Genomic DNA, 24,238 nt, shown 5'->3' with positions numbered 1-24,238 from the left:
TACGTGGAAAAACATACCCAAATATGTATAAAGACTCAATGAATATGATGGAACCTAATCAGATTTGGATATCACACTTTTTCTGTAATAAATCATGGATTGTATCTTTTGAATCAACTGTTCGGAATGTGCGTTTGTTTTGAGTGGGGCAGTGTGTTGAACTAGATTCATATTCACGCCTCAGTTTGTATTCCGGGAGTACAAAGTAAACAACCATAAATGAAAAAACATCTGCACTCTTTGATTGCTTCAGCCAGGTTTTACAATATTGTAATGGTTGCATCCCAAATGGCACCCTATTCCCTATATACAGTGCACTACTTTTGACCAGAGCCCTATCAATAGGGTGCCATTTGGAACACACAGAATGTGTTGTTGTTTTTTAGAGTGAAGGAGAGTGTTGGAGGAGAGTGTGGGAGGAGAGAGTTGGAGGAGAGAGTTGGAGGAGAGAGTTGGAGGAGAGAGTTGGAGGAGAGTGTTGGAGGAGAGAGTGGGAGGAGAGAGTTGGAGGAGAGAGTTGGAGGAGAGAGTTGGAGGAGAGAGTTGGAGGAGAGAGTTGGAGGAGAGTGTTGGAGGAGAGTGTGGGAGGAGAGAGTGGGAGGAGAGAGTTGGAGGAGAGTGTGGGAGGAGAGTGTGGGAGGAGAGTGTGGGAGGAGAGAGTGGGAGGAGAGAGTGGGAGGAGAGAGTTGGAGGAGAGAGTTGGAGGAGAGAGTTGGAGGAGAGAGTGGGAGGAGAGAGTTGGAGGAGAGAGTGGGAGGAGAGAGTTGGAGGAGAGAGTGGGTGTAGCTGCTTTTATCATGTAGTCACCAATCATCTAAGCAGTTTATTACCTTTCAGAGACTAAACGTAATGCTTTTAACATTACACATAGAATTACAGTCATTATTATATTTCAGTAGTATTATACTACAGTAGTATGATAGTACAGTAGTATTACACTGGCTAGTAATTCTATTTCTATGGCTTTTAAAAAGGCTGTGTGTCTTCGGTAAAGCCGACGTTGTCATATACTTTCTCTTGCAGGTTATAGCAGTTTTGGGCAGGCTGTACTTTCCTCTTCGTCCCATTTCTGCCGGTATCTTCCTTGACGAAGGGACCTTCATCTTTAACAGTGTCTGTGTCTGGGTCCTCCATGTCCTAGTAGACAAGAGAAAGAGGTACTGAGATGTCATACTAGACCCAGGCTGAACACATGTACAGACATGTACGCACTTTATTGGTGAGACTTAACATTGAGTTGCTCTTATACCTGTGTAGTACTGCTAATTACAGCTATGCCGCTATGCCCTCTGACGAACCATCAAACAGGGAAGCGTCAATACAGGACTAAGATTGAATCCTACTACACCGTCTCTGACTCGCGTCGGATGTGGCAGGGCTTGCAAACTATTACGGACTACAAAGGGAAGCCCAGCCGCGAGCTGCCCAGTGACACGAGCCTACTAGACGAGCTAAATGACTTCTATGCGCGCTTCGAGGCAAGAAACACTGAAGCATGCATGAGAGCACCAGCTGTTCCGGACGACTGTGTGATAACGCTCTCCGTAGCCGATGTTAGTAAGACCTTTAAACAGGTCAACATTCACAAGGCCGCAGGGCCAGACGGATTACCAGGACGCGTACTCAGAGCATGCGCTGACCAACTAGCAAGTGTCTTCACTGACATTTTCAACCTGTCCCTGACCGAGTCTGTAATACCAACATGTTTCAAGCTGACCATCACAGACCCTGAGCCCAAGAACACCAAGGTAACCTGCCTAAATGACTACCGCCCCGTAGCACTCACGTCTGTAGCCATGAAGGGCTTTGAAAGGCTGATCATGGCTCACATCACCACCATCATCCCAGAAACTCTGGACCCACTACAATTCGCATACCTCCCCAACAGATCCACAGATGACGCAATCTCTATTGCACTCCACGCTGCCCTTTCCCACCTGGACAAAAAGAACACCTGCGTGAGAATGCTGTTCATTGACTACAGCTCAGCGTTCAACACAATAGTGCCCTCAAAGCTCATCACTAAGCTAAGGACCCTAGAACTAAACACCTCCCTCTGCAACTGGATCCTGGACTTCCTGACGGGCCGCCCCCAGGTGGTAAGGGTAGGCAACAACACATCTGCCACGCTGACCCTCAACACGGGGGCCCCTCAGGGGTGCGTGCTTAGTCCCCTCCTGTACTCCCTGTTCACCCAAGACTGGTGGCCAAGCACGACTCTAACACCATCATTAAGTTTGCCGACGACACAACGGTGGTAGGCCTGTTCACAGACAATGATGTGACAGACTATAGGGAGGCGATCAGAGACCTGGCAGTGTGGTGCCAGGACAACAACCTATCCCTCAACGTGACCAAGACAAAGGAGATGATTGTGGACTACGGGAAAAGGATGGCCGAGCACGCCCTCATTCACATCGACGGAGCTGTATTGGAGCAGGTCGAGAGCTTCAAGTTCATGGTCCAAACACACCAAGACTGTCGTGAAGAGGGCACGACAACGCCTATTCCCCCTCAGGAGATTGAAAAGATTTGGCATGGGTCCTCAGATCCTTGTTATACAGCTGCACCACCGAGAGCATCCTGACTGGTTACATCACCGCCTGGTATGGCAACTGCTCGGCCTCCGACCGCAAGGCGCTACAGAGGGTAGTGCGTACGGCCCAGTACATCACTGGGGCCAAGCTTCCTGCCATCCAGGACCTCTATACCAGGCAGTGTCAGAGGAAGGCCCAAAAAATTGTCAAAGACTCCAGCCACCCTTGTTATAAACTGTTCTCTCTGCTACAGCATGGCAAGCAGTGCCGGAGCGTCAAGTCTAGGTCCAACAGGCTCCTTAACAGCTTCTACCCCCAAGCCATAAGACTCCTGAACAGTTAATCAAATGGCTACCCGGACTATTTGCTACTCACTGTTTATTATCTATGCATAGTCACTTTACCCCTACCTACATGTACATATTACCACGACTAACCTGTACCTCCACACATTAACTCTGTACCGGTACCCCATGTATATAGCCTCGTTATTGTTATTTTATTGTGTTACTTTATGTATTAATATTTTTACTGTAGTTTATTTAGTAAATATCTTTCTTAAAACTGCATTGTTGGTTAAGGGCTTGTAAGTAAGTAAGCATTACACAGTAAGGTCTACACCTGTTGTATTCGGCTCATGTGACAAATAAAATGAGATTTGATTTATATTACCACTTTTTTCTAGGACCAGATGCTACATGTATGGTCCTAATGTTGATTGGCTGACAAGGTCCTTGTCATGCTGGTTATGCTATGTTATATAATAAAAGTTAGCGTGTCTGTCGTGTGTCTCTTTCACCTGTTTTAACTCGTGGTTGACGCCACACCAGCACATCTTCTTGTACTTCTTCGACCAAAAGCAGAAGAGGTTACACACCGGTCGTAGGAGCCACGGTTTCACATCTTGACTCCTGGTGTGTCCTGTCAGAGACCGAGGATAGAAAGCACTTTCAAGTTCAGAGAATGACACATCCCAGCAAATGAAGTTTGGTTCCCAGAATGTTGTGGGAAAATTCTAAAAAAACGAACGGAGAACCTTTTTAGGGGATGTTACAGGAACATTCTGTGCTAGCTGGGGTGACTGGTAGGTATGTGGTATACTGACCATATGTTAGACCCACTGCCAAACAGACTTTCCCTCCCTGGTCATTCAATAATGAATGTGTCAGCTTCCTGCTTCCCCTGTTTGTCTCCTGGCCTCTAGAGGTCAGCTGTGTTCCCCTTTGCCTTAGTTTTTCCTCATGTGTCCTAATTAGCTTATCTATGTCACCTGTGCCTTGTTTCCCCTTGAGTATTTTAGCTGTGTGTTTTCCCCTTGTTTCTCACTTGGTTATTGCGTCCTGTCTATGTGTCTCCTGCTTTGTCCCACCGTATCAGTCCTAGTAAGTTATTCGAAGTTATCTTTAGTTTGTTTTTCTCCCCTCGGGGAGTTGTTTTGTTTTGCCTCCTGTTTTGAACATTAAATCTACTTACCTGGAGTATTGCCTGGGGTGTTTCATTTGGGTCCTACTACATCTCCTCTGTGGCAAGGGGTAGTACCCCAGCTCTACACATTTGAGACCGGAGTTCTAGCCCGGCTTGTGACAGAATAACCAAGTCAATCATGGACCCAGAAACACTCAGTTCCCAGGACCTGTTGGCGGTGATCATTCGACATGAGGCTTCTTTCCAGCGCCATGAAGCCGTTCTCAGCCGACAAGAGGAGCTGATGGCTAGACATTCTCAACTCCTGGCCGAAATGATGAGTTCCCTTCACCAGCTCTTTGAACGCCTCCTTGGTTCTCCCCCTTCCCCCGGTCACCTCCCAGTGACGACAGGCCTTCTCGGTTGGCGGAGCCCCGACTACCACCTCCCAAGCCCTTTTCTGGGGATCCAAGCTCTTGTCAGGGTTTCCTCACCCAATGCTCCCTCACCTTCGAGCTCCAACCCTCAAGTTTTCCCACAGACCGTTCCAAGATTGCCTACCTCATTACCCTTCTTTCAGACAAGGCGCTCGCCTGGGCCTCTGCGGTGTGGCAGTCCCAGGAGGCCTGTTGTGACTCCCACGCTGCATTTGTAGAAGAGTTCAAGCGGGTGTTCGATCATCCTGTCAGTGGGCGGGAGGCTTCCAAGCGCCTACTGTCTCTCCGTCAGGGCCCCCGAGCACGGCAGATTTTGCCATTGAGTTCCGAACCATAGCAGCAAGGAGCGGATGGAATGATGAAGCGCTGAGGGTCTGCTTTCAGGGAGGGTTATCTGAGCCCCTTCAAGATGAGTTAGCCACCCGTGAACCAGCTGAAGATCTCGAGTCCCTCATAGCCTTGGCCATCCGCCTGGACAATCGTCTAAGAGAGCGGAGAACGGCTCGCCGTCAGGTGTCTCAGTCCCAAGTTCCTCTGAGCAGCTCTGTTTCTCCTGTTTGGATTCCGTCATTCAGAGCTGCCCCGGCTCCTGAACTGCCCCAGGATTCCCCGGAGAGCATGCAGTTAGGCCGTTCCAGGCTTTCTTCCAACGAAAGGGAACGTCGCATGAGGGAGCGTCGGTGCCTCTACTGCGGGGTTGCCGGCCACTTCCGCTCCACTTGCCCCGAGCTTTCGGGAAACGCCTGTCCCCGCCCAGCTACAGGAGGGTTGTGATGGGGAAAATTAGAGCTCCTCCTACTAACGCGGTCCTAGCTATTCCAGCCACTCTGTCCTGGGAGGGCCACCAGCATCGGGTCCAGGCTATGATCGATTCCGGTGCCGCAGGTGATTTTATGGATGTAACCTTGGCTAAGGAACTTAAGATCCCTACCCAACTACTTCCTCAACCCCAGGCAGTTACAGCCTTAGATGGCAGACCTCTGGAACCAGGAAAAGTTACTGAGGCGACTCAGTCCCTGCGACTTACCATCTCTCAACACCAGCAGGAGGAGACCTTCTATCTCATTGACTCTCCCGAGTATCCTATTATCCTGGGTCACCCTTGGCTATGCAGACATAATCCCCAGATCGACTGGCCTACGGGCACCATTCTTAGCTGGGGTCCCACTTGCCAACTCACCTGCATGCTTCAGAGTTCCTCAGCCCCTAGTACCCAGTTTCAAGAGTCTGTTGACGTCTCCCGAGTCCCCAGTGTTTACCATCGGTTCAAAGCAGTGTTCAGCAAGGCCCGGGCTACTGCCTTACCGCCTCATCGCACTTATGACTGTGCCATTGATCTACTCCCTGGGTGCTGCCCTCCTAGAGGTCGGATCTTTTCCTTGTCCTCCCCGAGCACGCAGCTATGGACACCTACATTAAGGAGTCCTTGGCAGCCGGCCTCATCTATGCCTCTACTTCCCCGGCTGGGGCGGGCTTCTTTTGTTGAAAAGAAAGACGGGGTCTGAGGCCTTGTATTGATTACCGGGGACTCAACAAGATCACGGTTCGGAATCGATACCCTCTTCCTCTCATGGCCACTGCTTTTGAGCTGCTTCAAGGGGCTTCCATTTTTACTAAGCTGGATCTCCGCAATGCTTACCATCTCGTGCGGATCCGGCCAGGAGACGAATGGAAGACGGTGTTCAACTACGCCCACGGGACACTATGAATATCGGGTGATGCCGTTCGGGCTCACCAATGCCCCCGCAGTATTCCAAGCCCTGATTAATGATGTTCTCCGGGATATGCTTAATCTGTTCGTCTTCGTGTACCTGGACGATATCCTCATCTTCTCGAGGTCACTGAAGGAGCATGAGGGGCATGTTAGCCGGGTTCTCCAGAGGCTCCTTGACAATCACCTCTACGTTAAGCCTGAGAAGTGTGAATTTCATGTTTCTCAGACTCAGTTTCTCGGGTTTATTGTCACTCCCGGGCACCTAGAGATGGATCCCAAGAAGGTCAAGGCGGTCCACGATTGGCCCACACCTGCCACGGTCAAGGAGGTTCAACGGTTCATTGGCTTTTCTAACTTCTATCGGAAGTTCATTAAGAATTTCAGCTCGGTGGTAGCCCCCTTGACGACGCTTACCAAGGGAGGAGGGACCAAGATTCACTGGGGTCCGGGAAGCAGCAGGGGCCTTCGAGGATCTCAAGCGCCGCTTCACTTCTGCTCCGATTCTGGTGACCCCTGACCCAGAGAGACCTTTCGTGGTGGAGGTGGACGCCTCAGAGGTGGGGGTGGGAGCCGTCCTGTCTCAGAGGGGTGCGGATGGGAGATTACACCCTTGTGCCTTCATGTCTCGCCGCCTGTCTGAGGCCGAGCGCAACTACCACGTGGGGGATCTAGAGTTGCTTGCGGTTAAACTGGCCTTGGAAGAGTGGCGCCATTGGCTTGAGGGGGGCTCAGCACCCTTTCCAGGTTCTCACAGACCACAAGAACCTGGAATATCTCCAACAGGCTAAGCGGATGAACCCTCGGCAAGCACGATGGTCCCTTTTCTTTAATCGATTCCAGTTCATCCTGACTTACCGACCTGGCACCAAGAACGTCAAGCCGGATGCTCTGTCTCGAGTCTATTCTCCCGAGGTACAAGAGAAGCCCTTGGCATCGATTATTCCGAGGTCTAGGATCGTCGCACCTCTTCAGTGGGAACTAGAAAGAGGGGTACGAGAAGCTCTTGCCCATGAGCCCGATCCAGGCGGTGGTCCTGCCCGGTCGCCTGTACGTTCCTCTCTCGGTTCGGGCCCGCGTCTTGCAGTGGGGTCATGAGTCGCCCTTGACATGCCATCCTGGCAGTGCTCGCACACTGGAGTTCCTCCGACGGCGGTTTTGGTGGCCGTCCATCAAGAAGGACGTGCAGGTCTATGTTGAGGCCTGCCCTGTGTGCAACCAGGGAAAGTCGACACGCCAGCGACCCCAGGGACTGCTCCATCCCTTACCTGTTCCTCGAAGGCCATGGTCACACCTTTCTCTGGACTTTGTTACGGGACTTCCTCTATCCCAGGGCAACACCGTCATCCTTGTGGTGGTAGACCGTTTCTCTAAAGGCTGCCCGGTTTATTCCCCTGCCCAAGCTGCCCTCGGCTAAGGAGACTGCGGAGCTCCTCATGAACCATGTCTTCCGGATATTTGGCATTCCCCTGGACGTGGTCTCTGACCGAGGTCCCCAATTCTCGTCCCCGGTTTTGGGGGCCTTCTGCAGGCTTATTGGGGCCACAGCCAGCCTATCGTCAGGATTCCATCCAGAGTCTAATGGCCAAACGGAACGGATTAATCAGGATCTGGAGACCACCCTGCGGTGTATGGCGGCCAGTAATCCCACGTCTTGGGCCACCTATATCATTTGGGCTGAATATGCCCACAACACCCTCCAGTCCTCAGCCACCGGATTGTCCCCCTTCGAATGCCAGTTCGGTTACAACCCTCCTTTGTTTCCAGAGGAAGAGGCGCAAGTTGGTGTTCCCTCGGCCCAGCGCTTTGTCCAACGCTGTAGGCGGACCTGGAAGAAGGCCAGGTGTACCCTCCCTTCGGACCTCCCAGAGATACCAAAGTCAGGCTAATCGCCACCGCCGGACGGCCCCTAGTTTCCGAGCTGGTCAGAGAGTTTGGTTGGCCACTAAGAACTTGCCCCTCCGGGTCGAATCCAAGAAGCTTTCCCAGAGATACATCGGCCCTTTCCGCATTTCTAGAAAGGTTAACCCTGTGTCGTATCGTTTAGTTCTGCCTCGCTCCCTTAGAGTTAACCCCACTTTCCATGTTTCACTCCTTAAACCTGTCTTGTCTTCTCCTTTTGCCCCCCACACAGACCCCCGCCACCTCCCAGGATCATAGACGGCCAGCCAGCCTACACAGTCCGCCGGATACTGGACTCCCGGAGGGTCCAGAACTCTCTGCAGTATCTGGTGGACTGGGAGGGCTACGGGCCAGAGGAGCGCTCCTGGGTTCCGGCCAGGGACATCCTGGACCCAGGGTTGATCCGAGATTTTCGCACCCTGGGGCCAGGGTGTTCTGGAAGGAACGTCAGGAGTCGTTCCTAGAGGAGGGGTCCTGTCAGCTTCCTGCTTCCCCTGTTTGTCTCCTGGCCTCTAGAGGTCAGCTGTGTTCCCCTTTGCCTTAGTTTTTCCTCATGTGTCCTAATTAGCTTATCTATGTCACCTGTGCCTTGTTTCCCCTTGAGTATTTTAGCTGTGTGTTTTCCCCTTGTTTCTCACTTGGTTATTGCGTCCTGTCTATGTGTCTCCTGCTTTGTCCCACCGTATCAGTCCTAGTAAGTTATTCGAAGTTATCTTTAGTTTGTTTTTCTCCCCTCGGGGAGTTGTTTTGTTTTGCCTCCTGTTTTGAACATTAAATCTACTTACCTGGAGTATTGCCTGGGGTGTTTCATTTGGGTCCTACTACATCTCCTCTGTGGCAAGGGGTAGTACCCCCAGCTCTACACATTTGAGACCGGAGTTCTAGCCCGGCTTGTGACAGAATGAGATCATGAATCAGTCTTTCTCAGTGCAGTTGTACATATAATCAATGGTTTTCTAAATGGCCTTTGTGTGATTGTAAAGTACCACATGCATTGGTCCATATTCTATAGCAGTTGTAGTTGAATCCGTCCTCACAGACAGATAGTGTGTGTTGAATCTTTGCAGACAGACCGGTAATGTGATGACATAGAGAGTACCGGAACCACAGCAACATAACTCAAGAGGTTTAGACCACTTTCTCTGTCTTTCAGACAGCAGCCATTGATTCCTGTTCTCTATGACCTCTTCCTGTTGACGGATGTCTCTTCCAAGGTGTCTTTGCAGCAGACCACAGGAATGTATAATATTGACGTTATGTCAAGAGGCAAGCACAGCAGCAAAATAACATTTGAACGCATTCCAGGATCTGAACTGCCGGTTTTAAAATGTTCTATTTAATTCTGTCATCCAATGTATGTAATGATAAATTCCCATTCTAGTGTTTTAATTGTATGATAAATTCCCATTCTAGTGTTCTAATTGTATGATAAATTCCCGTTCTAGTGTTCTAATTGTATGATAAATTCCCATTCTAGTGTTCTAATTGTATGATAAATTCCCATTCTAGTGTTCTAATTGTATGATAAATTCCCGTTCTAGTGTTCTAATTGTATGATAAATTCCCATTCTAGTGTTCTAATTGTATGATAAATTCCCATTCTAGTGTTCTAATTGTATGATAAATTCCCATTCTAGTGTTCTAATTGTATGATAAATTCCCATTCTAGTGTTCTAATTGTATGATAAATTCCCATTCTAGTGTTCTAATTGTATGATAAATTCCCATTCTAGTGTTCTAATTGTATGATAAATTCCCATTCTAGTGTTCTAATTGTATGATAAATTCCCATTCTAGTGTTCTAATTGTATGATAAATTCCCATTCTAGTGTTCTAATTGTATGATAAATTCCCATTCTAGTGTTCTAATTGTATGATAAATTCCCATTCTAGTGTTCTAATTGTATGATAAATTCCCATTCTAGTGTTCTAATTGTATGATAAATTCCCATTCTAGTGTTCTAATTGTATGATAAATTCCCATTCTAGTGTTCTAATTGTATGATAAATTCCCATTCTAGTGTTCTAATTGTATGATAAATTCCCATTCTATGCTGCAGACACACAGTACCTGTGATGAAGGAGATAAGCAGGCCAGCAGTAACAGTGGCTAGAAATCCAACAGCACTATAGTACAGATAGGACATGGAGTACCAGTGATCAGCCAGGAGTGATCTGTGGAGGACAGAGGAGTCACAATGTAGCCTATTTCCAATACCTTACATCCAACTGATTTGTAGTTAGGGTTGCAAAATTCTGGTAATTTTCCCAGAATGTCCAGGTTTTTCAGAAATCCTGGTTGGAAAATTCCCGGAGTCAGAATAGAATAAACAGGAAATCTGTTATTCTCCAACTAGGATTTCTGCACTGCAGGAAATGCACACTTTTAGTGTATTCAATGTTTAAAAAGGCTTCTAAAGTTTGTAATTTCCACTTTAAAATGTATCAACCCCTAAAAAATAAATCCATTCATTATAATCCAAATAATAATTCAAATTTCCTGTTGCTGCAGGATTTTCCTGCTGTAGCAAACTGGCTCAAATTAAGATCCTACATCTGTATTAAAGGGAGGTCTGTTCTGTACAGAATACAATACATCCAGTGTATCATGGCACTATTTGAGTCATCATTCTGGGGGCAAAATGTCTGGTCCAATGGGCTCTGTAAGAGATCTTAGTAAATGTCTGGTCCAATGGGCTCTGTAAGAGATCTTAGTAAATGTCTGGTCCAATGGGCTCTGTAAGAGATCTTAGTAAATGTCTGGTCCAATGGGCTCTGTAAGAGATCTTAGTAAATGTCTGGTCCAATGGGCTCTGTAAGAGATCTTAGTAAACGTGGGTTGTGTTCAGCCGGGATAAATCGTTTTTTTGAAATATTTTGAAGAGGGTCGGGCACAGCCTGAACTTGTCCAATAACAACACAGATTTTTCATTTTCCGTTAAAATAGTTTTGCTACGTTTTCTCCATACTGAACAGGGCCCTGGTGACCGAGCCCGTACCGTACCTTGGTGGTAGAGTGGAAGGGTCCAGGTAAGAAGGTGGATCAGTGGTGGTGTGGACAGATGAGTTTGGTTGAACACATCCCTCTGTGCTGAGAGACAGAGGCCTGGTGTTGATGTCTAGTGCAGGGTAGATGAACGCTCCAACACCTGCCCAGAACGACAGGGAGATTCCCACTGCCAGACCACCCGCTGCTCCCTGAAGACAATCAGTACAGCACACGGGACTGAATTAAGGAAGATGATCATCTATAAATGAGTTACTTTGATAACTGAATTTCTATAGATGTATGTAGAATTGCTTGTGTTTTTAGGTGGAGTTTTTCGGTAACCATTCAGGACCAGTTTCTTGGATTAAAGCCTAATTCTTAATCATTCCATTATTCTTAATGGTGAAAATAGTTTCTTAGTCCAGGACTAGGCTTAATCTGTCTGGAAGGACCATGGATAAGATGGAAGAGGTTTTTCCTATGCTGACCATAGAGTTGGTCCAGGGGAAGACGATTCCCAGAGAGAAGAGGCCCAGCATGGGGCCGCCGCACATACCATGGATACTCAGAGCCGCCTGGGAACCACACAACAAGACGTATTAATCACATAGGCGTCAGCTCTGTGCACGTACTTAAGTCATTCACACGCTAACAGGGACAGTGGTTACCTGTACAATCCCTCCCATGTAGGATGCAGCAACTGCCATGGTGGTGCAGGCTATGCCGAACGCGATACCTGCAGAGGCGAAGATTGTAAAGTGTGTATGTTGGCAAGCTTGGCTCCAATTTATGGCCTCTGTTATAGTAATAACTGGGAGTTATTCTTACACAGTCCTTTGCTGATCCAGCCGCTGGCTTTGTTGGAGAGGTTAGTACAACACTGCTTAACAAAGTCTTCATAGGTCACCGTGGCTAGGGCGTTGATGCTGGCTGCCACAGTACTGAGAGAGGGCACAGACAGGGAATTAGTTGAGATCTCTTAATAAATACTGAACTTTTAGCCAGAGCGCAATGAAGGCAAGACAATGTAATTCTGGGCTGGGTTTCCCAAAGCCTTGTTTTTTTTAAAATGCATTGAAGATTGACCTCCAAACACTTGATTTTTACAATTACTCGCTTGTGGCTGCGTTGTTGGGAGCTAAATAACATACTACTTTAGCTACGAAGGCTTTTGGGAAACCCACCCTTAAACAAGTTTCAAATGATCCACACAGTGATTCCTTTAACCTGAGTGTTCCGCTGAAGGCACAGGCAACAAACAGCCCAGGAAGTCCAGGATACTCCCCCAGAATCTCCATGACAAAATACGGCATAAGCTGCAGAGAGACAGGGTGAAAAAGGTTATGTCATGAGCCGCAGAGAAATGAGATGAAGTTCATGAGTACTGGGTAGCAGAGCCCTGGACACAAACACTGGAGACTGTATCTATTTAGGTCACTAGACACCAGGGTTGGAGTCAATTCCATTTCAATTCAGTCACTTCCTGAATTGAAATGGAATTTCACCCCAGACTCTATTGACCGGATGTGAATTAAGGGTTGGATATAGAACAAGACACCCTGATTGGACGGTAGTGACCGCAACCTGGTCTGTGGCTGTGACAGCGTTAGAATGGGAGTAGAATTAGGGCTAGAAATGGAACAGAGACTGAGTACCAAATGACACCCTATCGCCTTTATAGTGCACTACTTTTACCCAGAGTCAATAAGGCTTTTGGTCAAAAGTAGTGCACTACTTTATATAGGGAATAGGGTGTTATGGGACGTAACCAGAGACAGTAACCAGGGGCCTCATTTATCAACCGTGCCTAAATGTCTTACTAAATTCCGGTGTAAATGGATATTGTAGGATTTGCGTGCGCCACAAATTATTGCAACATGGACGCTGTGTTTTCATTGATAAATCAGACGCATGTTTTCCTTGATGAATCAGAGAGGCTCTGACATTAAGAAGGCTGTGACGTCACTCTCCTTCCTCAGTCACAGCAATACTGCAGTCCACCATACCGTCTAGGCTACCAGTCAATACTGCAGTCCACCATACCGTCTAGGCTACCGGTCAATACTGCAGTCCACCATACCGTCTAGGCTACCGGTCAATACTGCAGTCCACCATACCGTCTAGGCTACCGGTCAATACTGCAGTCCACCATACCGTCTAGGCTACCGGTCAATACTGCAGTCCACCATACCGTCTAGGCTACCGGTCAATACTGCAGTCCACCATACCGTCTAGGCTACCGGTCAATACTGCAGTCCACCATACCGTCTAGGCTACCGGTCAATACTGCAGTCCACCATACCGTCTAGGCTACCGGTCTATACTGCAGTCCACCATACCGTCTAGGCTACCGGTCAATACTGCAGTCCACCATACCGTCTAGGCTACCGGTCTGTTTCCTTGCTTGGCTATTGAATGAATGGTAGTCTAATACTGATTGTGTAGCGGGAATAAACCAGTCATGTCAGAACGTATGATGATGATTTAGGCCCATATAATAAACTGAAAATAAATATTTTAGGCTATGCTTCTGTTTTATCATTAGCCTACATTTTAATGTTTTTTATTAAGCCTACCATTATTTTTAATTCCTGTGCGTCAAACACTTCCAATTTCCCCCCAAAAGAACAATGTTTTAATTGTAATACAATTCTTCAACCACTACAAGTTGTCTGAGATTTATGTGGAGGTACGCACACTTTCCTGTCGAGTTCAAATTTGATATATACCAACCTTTTAGGGAAAAGTGGTGCTTTGTGCTAACACCTCTGGTCTGCTACTGTGGCTGTATAACGGGGCGGCAGGTAGCTTAGTGGTTAAGACCGTTGTGCCAGTAACCGAAAGGTCGCCGGTTCTAATCCCCGAGCCGACTATGTGAAAAATCTGTCGATGTGCCCTTGAGCAAGGCACTTAACCCTAATTGCTCATGTAAGTCGCTCTGGATAAGAGCGTCTGCTAAATGACGTAAATATAAAGGGACAAGCAGAGACATTAAGGATAGCAGCAGCAGTAGTAACCTGGTCTGCTGCTGTGACTGACTGGGCGGTCCATGGATCACAGTGGGCGTAGAAAGCATACATGATGAGACCGGAGAACACCGCACACACCAGGATGACCAGCAGACCCAGCAGGTTGAAGTACAGAGCTCTGGGAAGTGGATGACAGACAAATGCTACTGAAAATCTGTTTTTTATTTTTATGTATAGAGCCCTTTTCACATCAACCGCTATACAGTAAGTGCCGTACAGTAAGACAGCCTTGACACGTGGCTAGCAGGCAAAGGTAGCTAGACTGGGTAGTGACATGAAGCAATCCTGTCTGCTCCACACAGACACTCTTCATAATAAAGGTATACAGTATATTGTGCAGTTGTCCAGATCCGGGCTCGAACGACCACGAAAAAGAGAAGCGCCTTGTTAGAGTGGACTCCAAAACACGTGTCGGATCTGGATGGTGGACCGGTTTCAACTGTGGTGGAATGCGTAACCAGGCCAGTTTTAGTACAGCTCAGGTCGGCTTAGTAGTGGTGTGTGAAAACGGTAAATGTCTTAGTGACGGAAGATGCTTACAGTCTGGCGTGTGTCTCAGTTTTGCAGGAGATGCATCTCTGTATAGTTGACTGGTTAACCCCGTAGATGCCCAGCCAGGTAAAGGTTCCCCCAATAGAGATGGTCCAGAACGTATGGCGTCTCAGAGGGTCTGGGTCAAAGCTGAGGGCATAGAGTATTATTCATTAGTGCAGGGTTTTGGTTACTGCAGGGGGTCCGCGGCCAGATCTCAAAATATATACACTCTTTCCATGACATAGACTGACCAGGTGAATAAAGGTGAAAGCTATGATCTTTTATTCACTTGTTAAATCCACTTCAAATCAGTGTAGATGAAGGAGAGGAGACAGGTTAAAGAAGGATGTTTAAACCTTGAGACAATTGAGACATGGATTGTGTAATGTGTGCCATTCAGAGGGTGAATGGGCAAGACAAAACATTGAAGTGCCTTTCAACTGGGTATGGTAGTAGGTGGCAGGCGCATCGGTTTGTGTCAAGAACTGCAAACGCTGCTGGCCATCCATCCAACTTGACACAACTATGGGAAGCATTGGAGTCAACATGGGCCAGCATCCCTGTGGAACGCTTTTCGAATTGAGGCTGTTCTGAGGGCAAAAGGGGAGTGCAACTCAATATTAGGAAGGTGTTCCTGATGTTTGGTATACTCAGTGTATATATCATATATATTTTTATGAATATTACTAACAACAACAGATTAAACCAATTTTGTCCCAGGGATCTGTGAAATAAGTTTAGAGGGTGTAATACAATGTAATATGAATCTACAATTTCTGTTCTTATGTTGCATTCGTGTGCTGGTCGGGGCTGGGGGGCTCAGCTGATTGGCCAGTCTGAGTTTTCCCGGGTTTCCTGGTTCCGACTGGCACGTGAATGCTGCATTAACCCTGCGTAACATGGTCCTGGGAGGCTCACAGGGATATTGGTATCCACAGTACTCCACCAATTATACATTTTTTCAACTCAATAGTTCTTATTTTATTCCCATAAATGATTTTTTTAAAACGTAAACGCACTGTAAAGTTTAAAGCTTTAAGGTCGCAAAGTTTTCTCTCTGCTCCATGGCAAAACGCAGGACATTTGCTTGAAAAATGTCTCTCCAATGCCAAGACATGAGCCTTTAAAATGTTCCTTCCCAGGCCCCGAGACCGGTTGGTCCGGCCATGCACTGCCAAAATCATAGTAGAACTCTTTCTATTTTTATCTCACTCGGGTTGTGTTCTGATCATGAGGGGGTCCGTGATGAATTATCTATCACAAAAGGGGTCCCCGGGTCCCCTAAAACAGTTTGAGAACCCCTACATTAGTGCACAACGTAGCAAAACGTTTTTTTGCAACGGAAAATGGAACAAGAGTTTCTTATTGGACAAAAATATATAGTCCCTCCCATTCTTCCATATGGTGAATACGACCCTGACCATTATCTTTAACCTATGACCTATGACCTATCACCCTACTTAAAGGGATAATTCACTCACTTTTTCTTTAGGTTTTACCTTATTTTCAATTTACTTTAGTACATTTTAGTGTTTAGTTTAGTGTTGTTTTTTCATCCAAACCTTTTTATGTCCACTAGCAGATTATTTAGCAATGTCCAGCACAAGGCAACAATAATGTCTAACTATCCCTTTAATACCTAAACTTCACCTTCAAATACATTGTGTTCAATAGACAGTATGACGTACAAATAGAAGTGTCTGTGTGAAAGCCATTGACAAACCAAGACCTGAGGAGAGTATGATGTCATCAGTGTGGTGGGCTGCACTTACTCAAAGATGTCGAGTCTGTTTCCCGTCTTAGCCACCTCCCACACGGAGGCTGCGCCCCCTGTCTTCCGTGTCCCCTGGACCAGCACGGTCATGAAGCCCACCACCATCACCACCATCTGGAACGCATCTGTCCACACCACTGCCTTCAGCCCACCCTTCACACGGAGGGAGAGAGAGAGAGAGAGAGAGAGAGAGAGAGAGAGAGAGAGAGAGAGAGAGAGAGAGAGAGAGAGAGAGAGAGAGAGAGAGAGAGAGAGAGAGAGAGAGAGAGAGAAAAAACACGCAGGGACACACACACACACACACACACACACACACCAGAGATAATTACCACAGACCATCCATCAGCACCACACCATAACCTAGCCTCCCCCACATCACCATCACTCTGTATAGCATAGCTGAATTGTCCCGTGTCCTGACCTGGGACTGGGAGGTGCTTCGTTTACACTGTCACTGTTTATGTTACTAGACTATTTATTCAGGTGTGCTCTGCTCCTCTTTCAGAAACACAGTAAGAGAGGATGCCTGCATGATGTCAGGAAGAAGGATGAACTCTATAGTCATAGAGTGTGCAGTAGAACGTTCACACAATGCCTGTTATCCCAACCCCACTCACCAGTGTGCAGTAGAACGTGCACACAATGCCTGTTGCGAATATAGAACCCCAAAGGTTGAAGCCAGTGACTGTGGGAAGAAATGTAAGGTTCAGAAAAAGAAAGATTCTTTAGAAATAAAGAACTTGCATTGAACTTACAATGGTTTTATATTTGTTATTTACATTTTTAGTCATTTAGCAGACGCTCTTATCCAGAGCGACTTACAGGAGCAATTAGGGTTAAGTGCCTTGCTCAAGGGCACATCCGACAGATTTTTCACCTAGTCGGCTCGGGGATTAGAACCAGCGACCTTTTGGTTACTGGCACAACGCTCTTAACCACTAAAGCTACCTGCCGCCCCAATGTGGTAAGTTCTGCACCACTGAGCAAAATGACATACCTTGATTGAGGGCCAAGGCAGGAGCATACACTACCACCCCTGTGTATAAGATCTGAAATGTATAGAAACACACACAGACCAAGAGTGGAATACTAGGAAAATACAACAACTCTAACTGGATAATCCCCTGAATGTTTGTTGACATTGTTGACATTGTTTATGTGGAAGAAAAAAAAAAGCTGAATGGTAAAGCTACATGCCATGTATGTTTCCAGACAAACTCACCGTCTGCACAATATAAATCAGAGTGGCAGCCATGCGGACCCCCTTACAGAACCGCATCTCTAAATACTAGAGAACACACACAAACACACACACACAAACAAACACACACACACACGCACACGCACGCACACACACACACACACATACAGACACAGTCACACACACATAGAGACACAGTCACACACACACAGATGTTGTTAGATCAAAGTAACAGTGGATAACAAACAACTGTTCTGAGTTCAAAGCATCTGTTTCTAATCTGCATCAGGGCATCACTGTTAGTTCAAAGCATCTGTTTCTAATCTGTATCAGGGCATCACTGTTAGTTCAAAGCATCTGTTTCTAATCTGTATCAGGCCATCACTGTTAAGTATCAGCTTTAATATTGCAGATAGATTGTAACTTCCATCAATGTAATTGTCTGCATCACTTCCAATCCCCCATATGTTTTTTTTTTCTCTCGCATATAAATATATATATATATATATATATATATATACACACATACATACACATACATACATATACACATATATATATATACATATATATATACATACATATCCTTTAAAGATATATATATTTCGCTTTATTACTTTCCAACCCCACCACCCCTTCCCTAATTGGAGTAAACTAGTGAACAACAACGCTTAGGCCCCTACTTCATGCTTATACATACTATATACATTTTATGGACACAGTCAATAATTATATTTTGTTTGTTTTTACTCCTGAACTTCCTCCGATCATTTTCATGATGTCCATCCGGTTTGCTTCTATATGCCATATCTTTCTAACTGTGCTCTTTCACAAAAGCTCACAATATATAACCTATATACTAATTATGGACACTTCTTACACTAGTTATCTTGTTGTTATTAGTCCCATCACATTCAACCTTTATCAAAGTCAGACAGACAGAGACCACCCTGTGAGGATGTAATTAGTGTGCTTTGCTTGTTGTTTACCATAAAATACCTTTGGACAGCTGAAGCCTCACTGTCAGGGTGGACCTGTATTAGAGACAGTCAGAGGCCACCCTTGATGATGTAATTACCTGAAACAGGATGTGCAATCTAGAGAGTTTTTCGGCCTCACCTTTGTTCGGGTCATCTAAAAGTTAACCCGGACAGCTATCCCCTCTGAGATTGGAGAAAGAGCTGAGATTCAGAGATTTAACAAGAGCTGAATATAGCCAGTAGGTGGAGAGGGTCCGCTCCATAGACATTTAGTCTAATCTTTATCGTGTTGATAAAGATTAGACTAAATGTATTCTTTATATTTAGCGTTGCACCTGCCGTCTCAACATGATCTCACACTCAATTTGTGCAAATATGTACAAAAAGTATTTAGGCAGTTTTTTTGTGCGTTTTTGTGTGGCTTAATTTGTGTGAAAATACACACATTTTTGTTCGACATAATTCGTAGGAAAATACACACATTTTTGTGCGACTTCGTTCATAGAAAAATACATTTTTGGGGGGCAAACTTCGGGAACAATCTTTTGAAAGCTATTGGAGCAATGCATTTTGGGCAATGGGGTTCTACACTGCCTTTTTGTTGTGTCCCACATATATTTATATTTATAAACAAACGTGTTAACAACCCAATATTGTTAATCAACCAGGTTGTCACCGAAATACTTATAATGTAATAGTAGCCTTTTTTTATGCCAATATTGTTTTCTATGTTTGTTTTCGCTTAATACTTTGGGATACTGGTTCTATGTCGGATTTTATGAGGGTTGCCAGATTGGATTAAAAAACTTTATTTGTCTGTTTGCTGTGTGGCATCGATGAAGGTATTTGATTGGGGAATGGGGATACATTTTCATGATGGGAAATTAATTCATCAATAAATGTGGGGAAACATTAGTCTGTTTGGTTTTAAATTCCCCTGGTGCAACTGAATGGTATCTGCAACTATAACGAGTCTGGACTGTGATCAATTAAGCCATATCAATGCAGTTAAACAGGTTAATGTACAATAATGAATTACGTTGGCTTACACTTATGTCACTTACCAAGGCCATTCCATGATGATTGTTACGGTCGTGTCAATCATGTTATATACTAAGGCTATTGTGACAAGGCATATGAGGACTATTAGGCTGTCATGGCAACGGCCGTTAGAGCTCTCTTTGCCCTGGTCAGAGTCCCTGTTGCAGCTTTCACTTTCTTCCGCTACATTGGTGGCAGCGTTGGGATCACGTCCAGCTCACGTCTAGTTATGTGATCTAGCGGTGGGAAGCATTCTGTTTTTCAACGTTGTGTTGGGTGTAATTACGTTGATACGTCTAGTGAACGAATGGATGAGCAACAATGGGCATGACGGATAGAAGTAGTCACTACAGGAGTGATCAAGCCTTACAATCAAAGTTGCCTGAAGCTGAATGGGAAGTGCCATGCCCTGACCAGTTATTCAGAAGAAAATCATCTGTGACTGTCTAATTTACATAAATTAACTTACCAGTGTGGACCCAAAACAAACACATTCTACACATTTACAAACGACCTGTTTAAAGTGTTATTGAAGCTCATACATCAAATAACCTGACAATGATCCACATCATATGGGTGGACACATAATGTAAGTGTGTCATGCAGTAAAACACAACTATCCTTTTTTTTTTTGGGACGCAAACCAGTACTTTGAATCACTGTTGATCCCCATCCTGGTTTCATCTAATGAGATGGATGAAGGATTTTCTACGGCCTAGAATCGAGGCCTTTCCCAGTCCTGAAGGACGAAGCTGGACCCCTCTTGGTTCTCATTGGTGAAGACCGAACTCAAGTTAGGGGTTATATGTCAAACTCTCCTTTACCACTTTGCCCAACGTGTTATAACCCAGAGGTTGTAAATAAACCCTTTTTAAGGTGATATATCTTGTATCATTATTATAGGGCTGTGAAACCTATAGCCAAATGGCTTCAGACTGAGCATTTCTCACCATTTATTTATGGAGAGCATTTTATGTTTTATAACAGGTAGTGTCCATTTATTTACAGTAGTGTGTTGATTAATTATTTATTTCTTCAGTGGAAATACAGAATATGTATAAAAATGCCAAATCATTTGAGTCATTTAGCAGACGCTCTTATCCAGAGCGACTTACAGTTAGTGAGTGCATAATAATAATGTATGCACTCACTAACTGTAAGTTGCTCTGGATAAGAGCGTCTGCTAAAATGTAATGTAAAATGTGTGTATTATAAAAATGTATCCCCATTCCCCAATCAAACACCTTCATCGATACCAAAAAAAACCCAGAAAGATCTGTATTTTTTCTTCAATCTGGCAACCCTAATAAAATTCGACATAGCCTTGTATAAAATGCATTATGAAAGAAAATGGTGTAATGTACACCAAAAAGTGAAGCCAAAAAGTGAAGCCTTGTATTAAATGCATTATGAAGAAAATTGTGTAATGTAGTCTCCATGAAATATTAAATGAGTTATGAAGAATATCTTGTAGGCCGACTGTTGTCTACAGGAAAAAAGGACCTCTCTGACTACAAGTGCACCAGTATCCCAAAGTATTACGTGAAAACAAGCATAAAAAAACAGCATTAATAAAACAAATAACCGCGTAAGGCTACTATTATGTTATAATTATTCAGGCGACAACCTGGTTGATTAACAATACTGGGTTGTTAACACGTTTTTTTTTATATATATATAAATAAATGTGGGACACAACAAAACAAAAAAGGCAGTGTAGAACACCATTGCCCATCATGCATTGCCCTAATAACTTTCAAAAGATTATTCTGAAGTTTGCACCCCCAAAAATGTACTTTCCTATGAATGAAGTCACACAAAAAAATTTGTGTATTTTCCTACGAATTAAGTCGCACTGAAATTAATGTATGAGCTCATTTCATGCAATTATACTAATTTTGCCGTGGGGCAGAGAGAACAATGTGCAGTTTTACAGCTAATTTCCTGTAATTCTACACATTTTGCCATAGGTTGGAGAGAAATGTTTGAAGTTTTTAATATGATATCTGAGTGAGAGTGACTAACAAAATCAAGGGCCCCCCCCCCAGTCAGTCGTTTGACCATGATTACAAGTTTAAATAGCTGGCCGCTAGACTAATTTACCAATCTAAAAAGAATGGAGCTGACATGGGCTAATTGAGTGACTGTCAGTGACTGACATAACAAGAGAAAACGGCTGGTGCACAATCAAAATTTAGAAATTGCACCTTACGTATTCTTCTATTCTAACTCTCAACAGTAAGTTAAGACCCTGACTGAGTAATAATTTTTAAAAACATATATATATATATATATATTTGTTTTGTCTTTGGAAAATGTATCTGTGGGCCTACAAATGGGTGTGGCCTGCGGGCCGTCAGTTTCCCATCCTTGAGTCAGGCCGCCCTTCTTGCCCAGGTCTCCCTTGGTAAAGAAAGAGTTATTCTGACCTCAACTGGACCTTCTGGTTAAATAAAGGTTAAAGGTGAAATCTGGGATTGATACGTCCATGTTTGTTTACCAAAACATTTATGTATGGCGGGGTGGCAGGCTTTGTTGTTGTTAGAATCCCATATTGCCCCTTTTAAATAAAGATGAAATCATTAAAAAAAGCACAGTACCTCGTAGGTACTCGTGATCCCCGATCTGTAGAACACCGGCACAAACAGTTCAGCTGTAGCGATAACCACAAAGGTGTAGGCCACGCCGAAGAGGATGAACGACCCCCCAAAGCGGTAGACGTCGGAGGGCGCCCCCAGCACGGTGACAGCAGACATGAAGCTGGCGGTGAGGGACAGGGCCACGGGACCAAAGGTCATCTGACGACCCCCTACCAGGAACTCCGATGAGGGGTTCTTCCTCTCCTTCACCGCGAAGAACACCCCTATCCCTGAGGAGACCACGAACAGACATGCGAATACGACATAGTCCAACGACACAAAGGTCCCCACTCGTTCATCATCCATGACGGTTATAGTAGATGGTTGTGGTCAGAGGACCACAATGGAAATAAGTTTTTTAGTGTTGTTGTCCTCAATAATTTGTAATGCAGGGAAGGCTTACTTCTGTGGCTAAACTTTGTTTTTAAATTGACAAATAAATCAAATTAAATGAAAAAAGACTTCGGCAGAGTGGCTTTTCTATCTCTCGCTCTCTCTCTCTCTCTGCCCCCTCTGCCTCCTCCACCTCTCTCTACTATATGCACCTCTCTCTCTCTCTCTCTCTCTCTCTCTCTCTCTCTCTCTCTCTCTCTCTCTCTCTCTCTCTCTCTCTCTCTCTCTCTCTCTCTCTCTCTCTCTCTCTCTCTCTCTCTCTCTCTCTCTCTCTGTCTCTCTCTCTGTGTCTCTCTCTCTCTCTCTCTCTCTCTGATCCATTCTCTAAAGATGTTGTTTCTTAACTGAATAACTGAAAGTGCTTAGTGCTGAGTTGCTTAGTGCTTACCAAGAGTTGATGATTTAGGAAGTTTGTCAAATTTGCTGATGAAGTTTGTCACTGCGGTGGTTGATCACGTCAATCATTAACTTATTATTATTATTATTATTTTGTTATTTAGCAGACGCTCTTATCCAGAGCGACTTACAGGAGCAATTAACTTCTCCCTGTATACCCACATGCTGAGACTGTCAATGTGATTTACTCTGTTAGTCTCAATAACCTACTTCTTAACATAATAAACCCCTTTCTCTCTCATTCTGTCTTTGTCAGTTACACAAATCTCTCACAGCGCAAGTAGGCCTATATTTCCAAAATAGGAGTGCTATTGGGTCTAGCAGTTACCGAGACACCAACTGTCACTTTTAATCAATTATTAATGTTCCCTGAAAAATACTCTTTGTCAACATGTTTCTGACTGACTAATATATTACGGATTTTAGGCTGAGAAACTGCTTAGAGACACAGTATCTCTGAAAGTAGGAGTGAGAGTAGGCTGGGTCGACATGTGACCAGGAAGTAGGAAGCAGAATGTTTCCGTGACGATACAGCGCTTCTGTGTTTTTATATTTTTTAAGACACCTACATACATGTTCTACCTTTTAAAACACATTTTGTTTTAAGTGTTTTATTTTGGGACCACGGCGTTAGTGCTGTTCTTAACGCGCTGTGTTGGCTGGATTTTGTCATCTCCTGGAGCTAGCGTTACCGGGCTATCCCCGGCTAGTTCCAACTAGCTAGGTTATCTGGATGTCACCCGACAAAGCTTATCTTGTTGCCAGGACCGCTGTTTCTGGGAGTTTAAGCACGTCGGATTTTCTCTGATTTGGAGTCGGATCCGGAGATGGGATGGTAAAGTCGTGAAATATGAGACCTGTGAAAGACGAAGAATTTACTGACTTTATACACTTGTGAAAGGTGTGAACAGCTGGTTGCCTCAAAAGACTGGATCATTGAACTACTAGAGGACAACAGGGTCCTAAAAGAACGTCTCGCTCTGGCTAAGAAGACTTCAAGACTGCATGCTGTTTTTGATGCAACAATTCTAAATGACCTCTGCGGTATCTACGGACCACACATCCCACCGACGAGAACCGTAGGACTACTGCGTCTTCCTCTACACCATCGGAGGCAAAGTGGAATGAAGTTAGAGGTAAGAGAGGAGGAAGGTTCAAACGTATCCTCCCTCTGCCCTCTCGTCCAGCCCTGCAGCTCTCTAACAGCCCCCCCTGACTTCACCGGAGCCCTCTGACGAGGCCCTACGCCGCTCCCCCTGTCCTTCCTACTT

General features: G+C 45.2%; 1 protein-coding gene across 1 annotated transcript; it reads right to left on the bottom strand.

Moving 5' to 3' along the window:
- Positions 1-706: 706 nt before the first annotated feature.
- On the bottom strand, positions 707-22,678 carry slc5a12 (solute carrier family 5 member 12). The gene is made up of 15 exons (XM_041878952.2): positions 22,140-22,678; positions 17,540-17,605; positions 17,315-17,366; positions 16,935-17,002; positions 16,316-16,470; positions 14,550-14,690; positions 13,998-14,127; positions 12,208-12,296; positions 11,809-11,921; positions 11,649-11,716; positions 11,469-11,555; positions 10,996-11,189; positions 10,063-10,166; positions 3,337-3,458; positions 707-1,137 (listed from the first exon to the last, which is right to left on the bottom strand). The coding sequence occupies exons 1-15, from the start codon at positions 22,482-22,484 to the stop codon at positions 967-969; spliced, it is 1,905 nt and encodes a 634-aa protein (XP_041734886.2). The 5' UTR covers positions 22,485-22,678; the 3' UTR covers positions 707-966.
- Positions 22,679-24,238: the final 1,560 nt, after the last annotated feature.

The sequence above is a fragment of the Coregonus clupeaformis genome, unplaced genomic scaffold (genome assembly GCF_020615455.1).
Source record: "Coregonus clupeaformis isolate EN_2021a unplaced genomic scaffold, ASM2061545v1 scaf0300, whole genome shotgun sequence".
In the NCBI taxonomy this organism is placed as follows: domain Eukaryota; kingdom Metazoa; phylum Chordata; class Actinopteri; order Salmoniformes; family Salmonidae; genus Coregonus; species Coregonus clupeaformis.
Note: the sequence above shows the minus strand (reverse complement) of the source record. Positions and strands in the feature narration are given on the sequence as shown.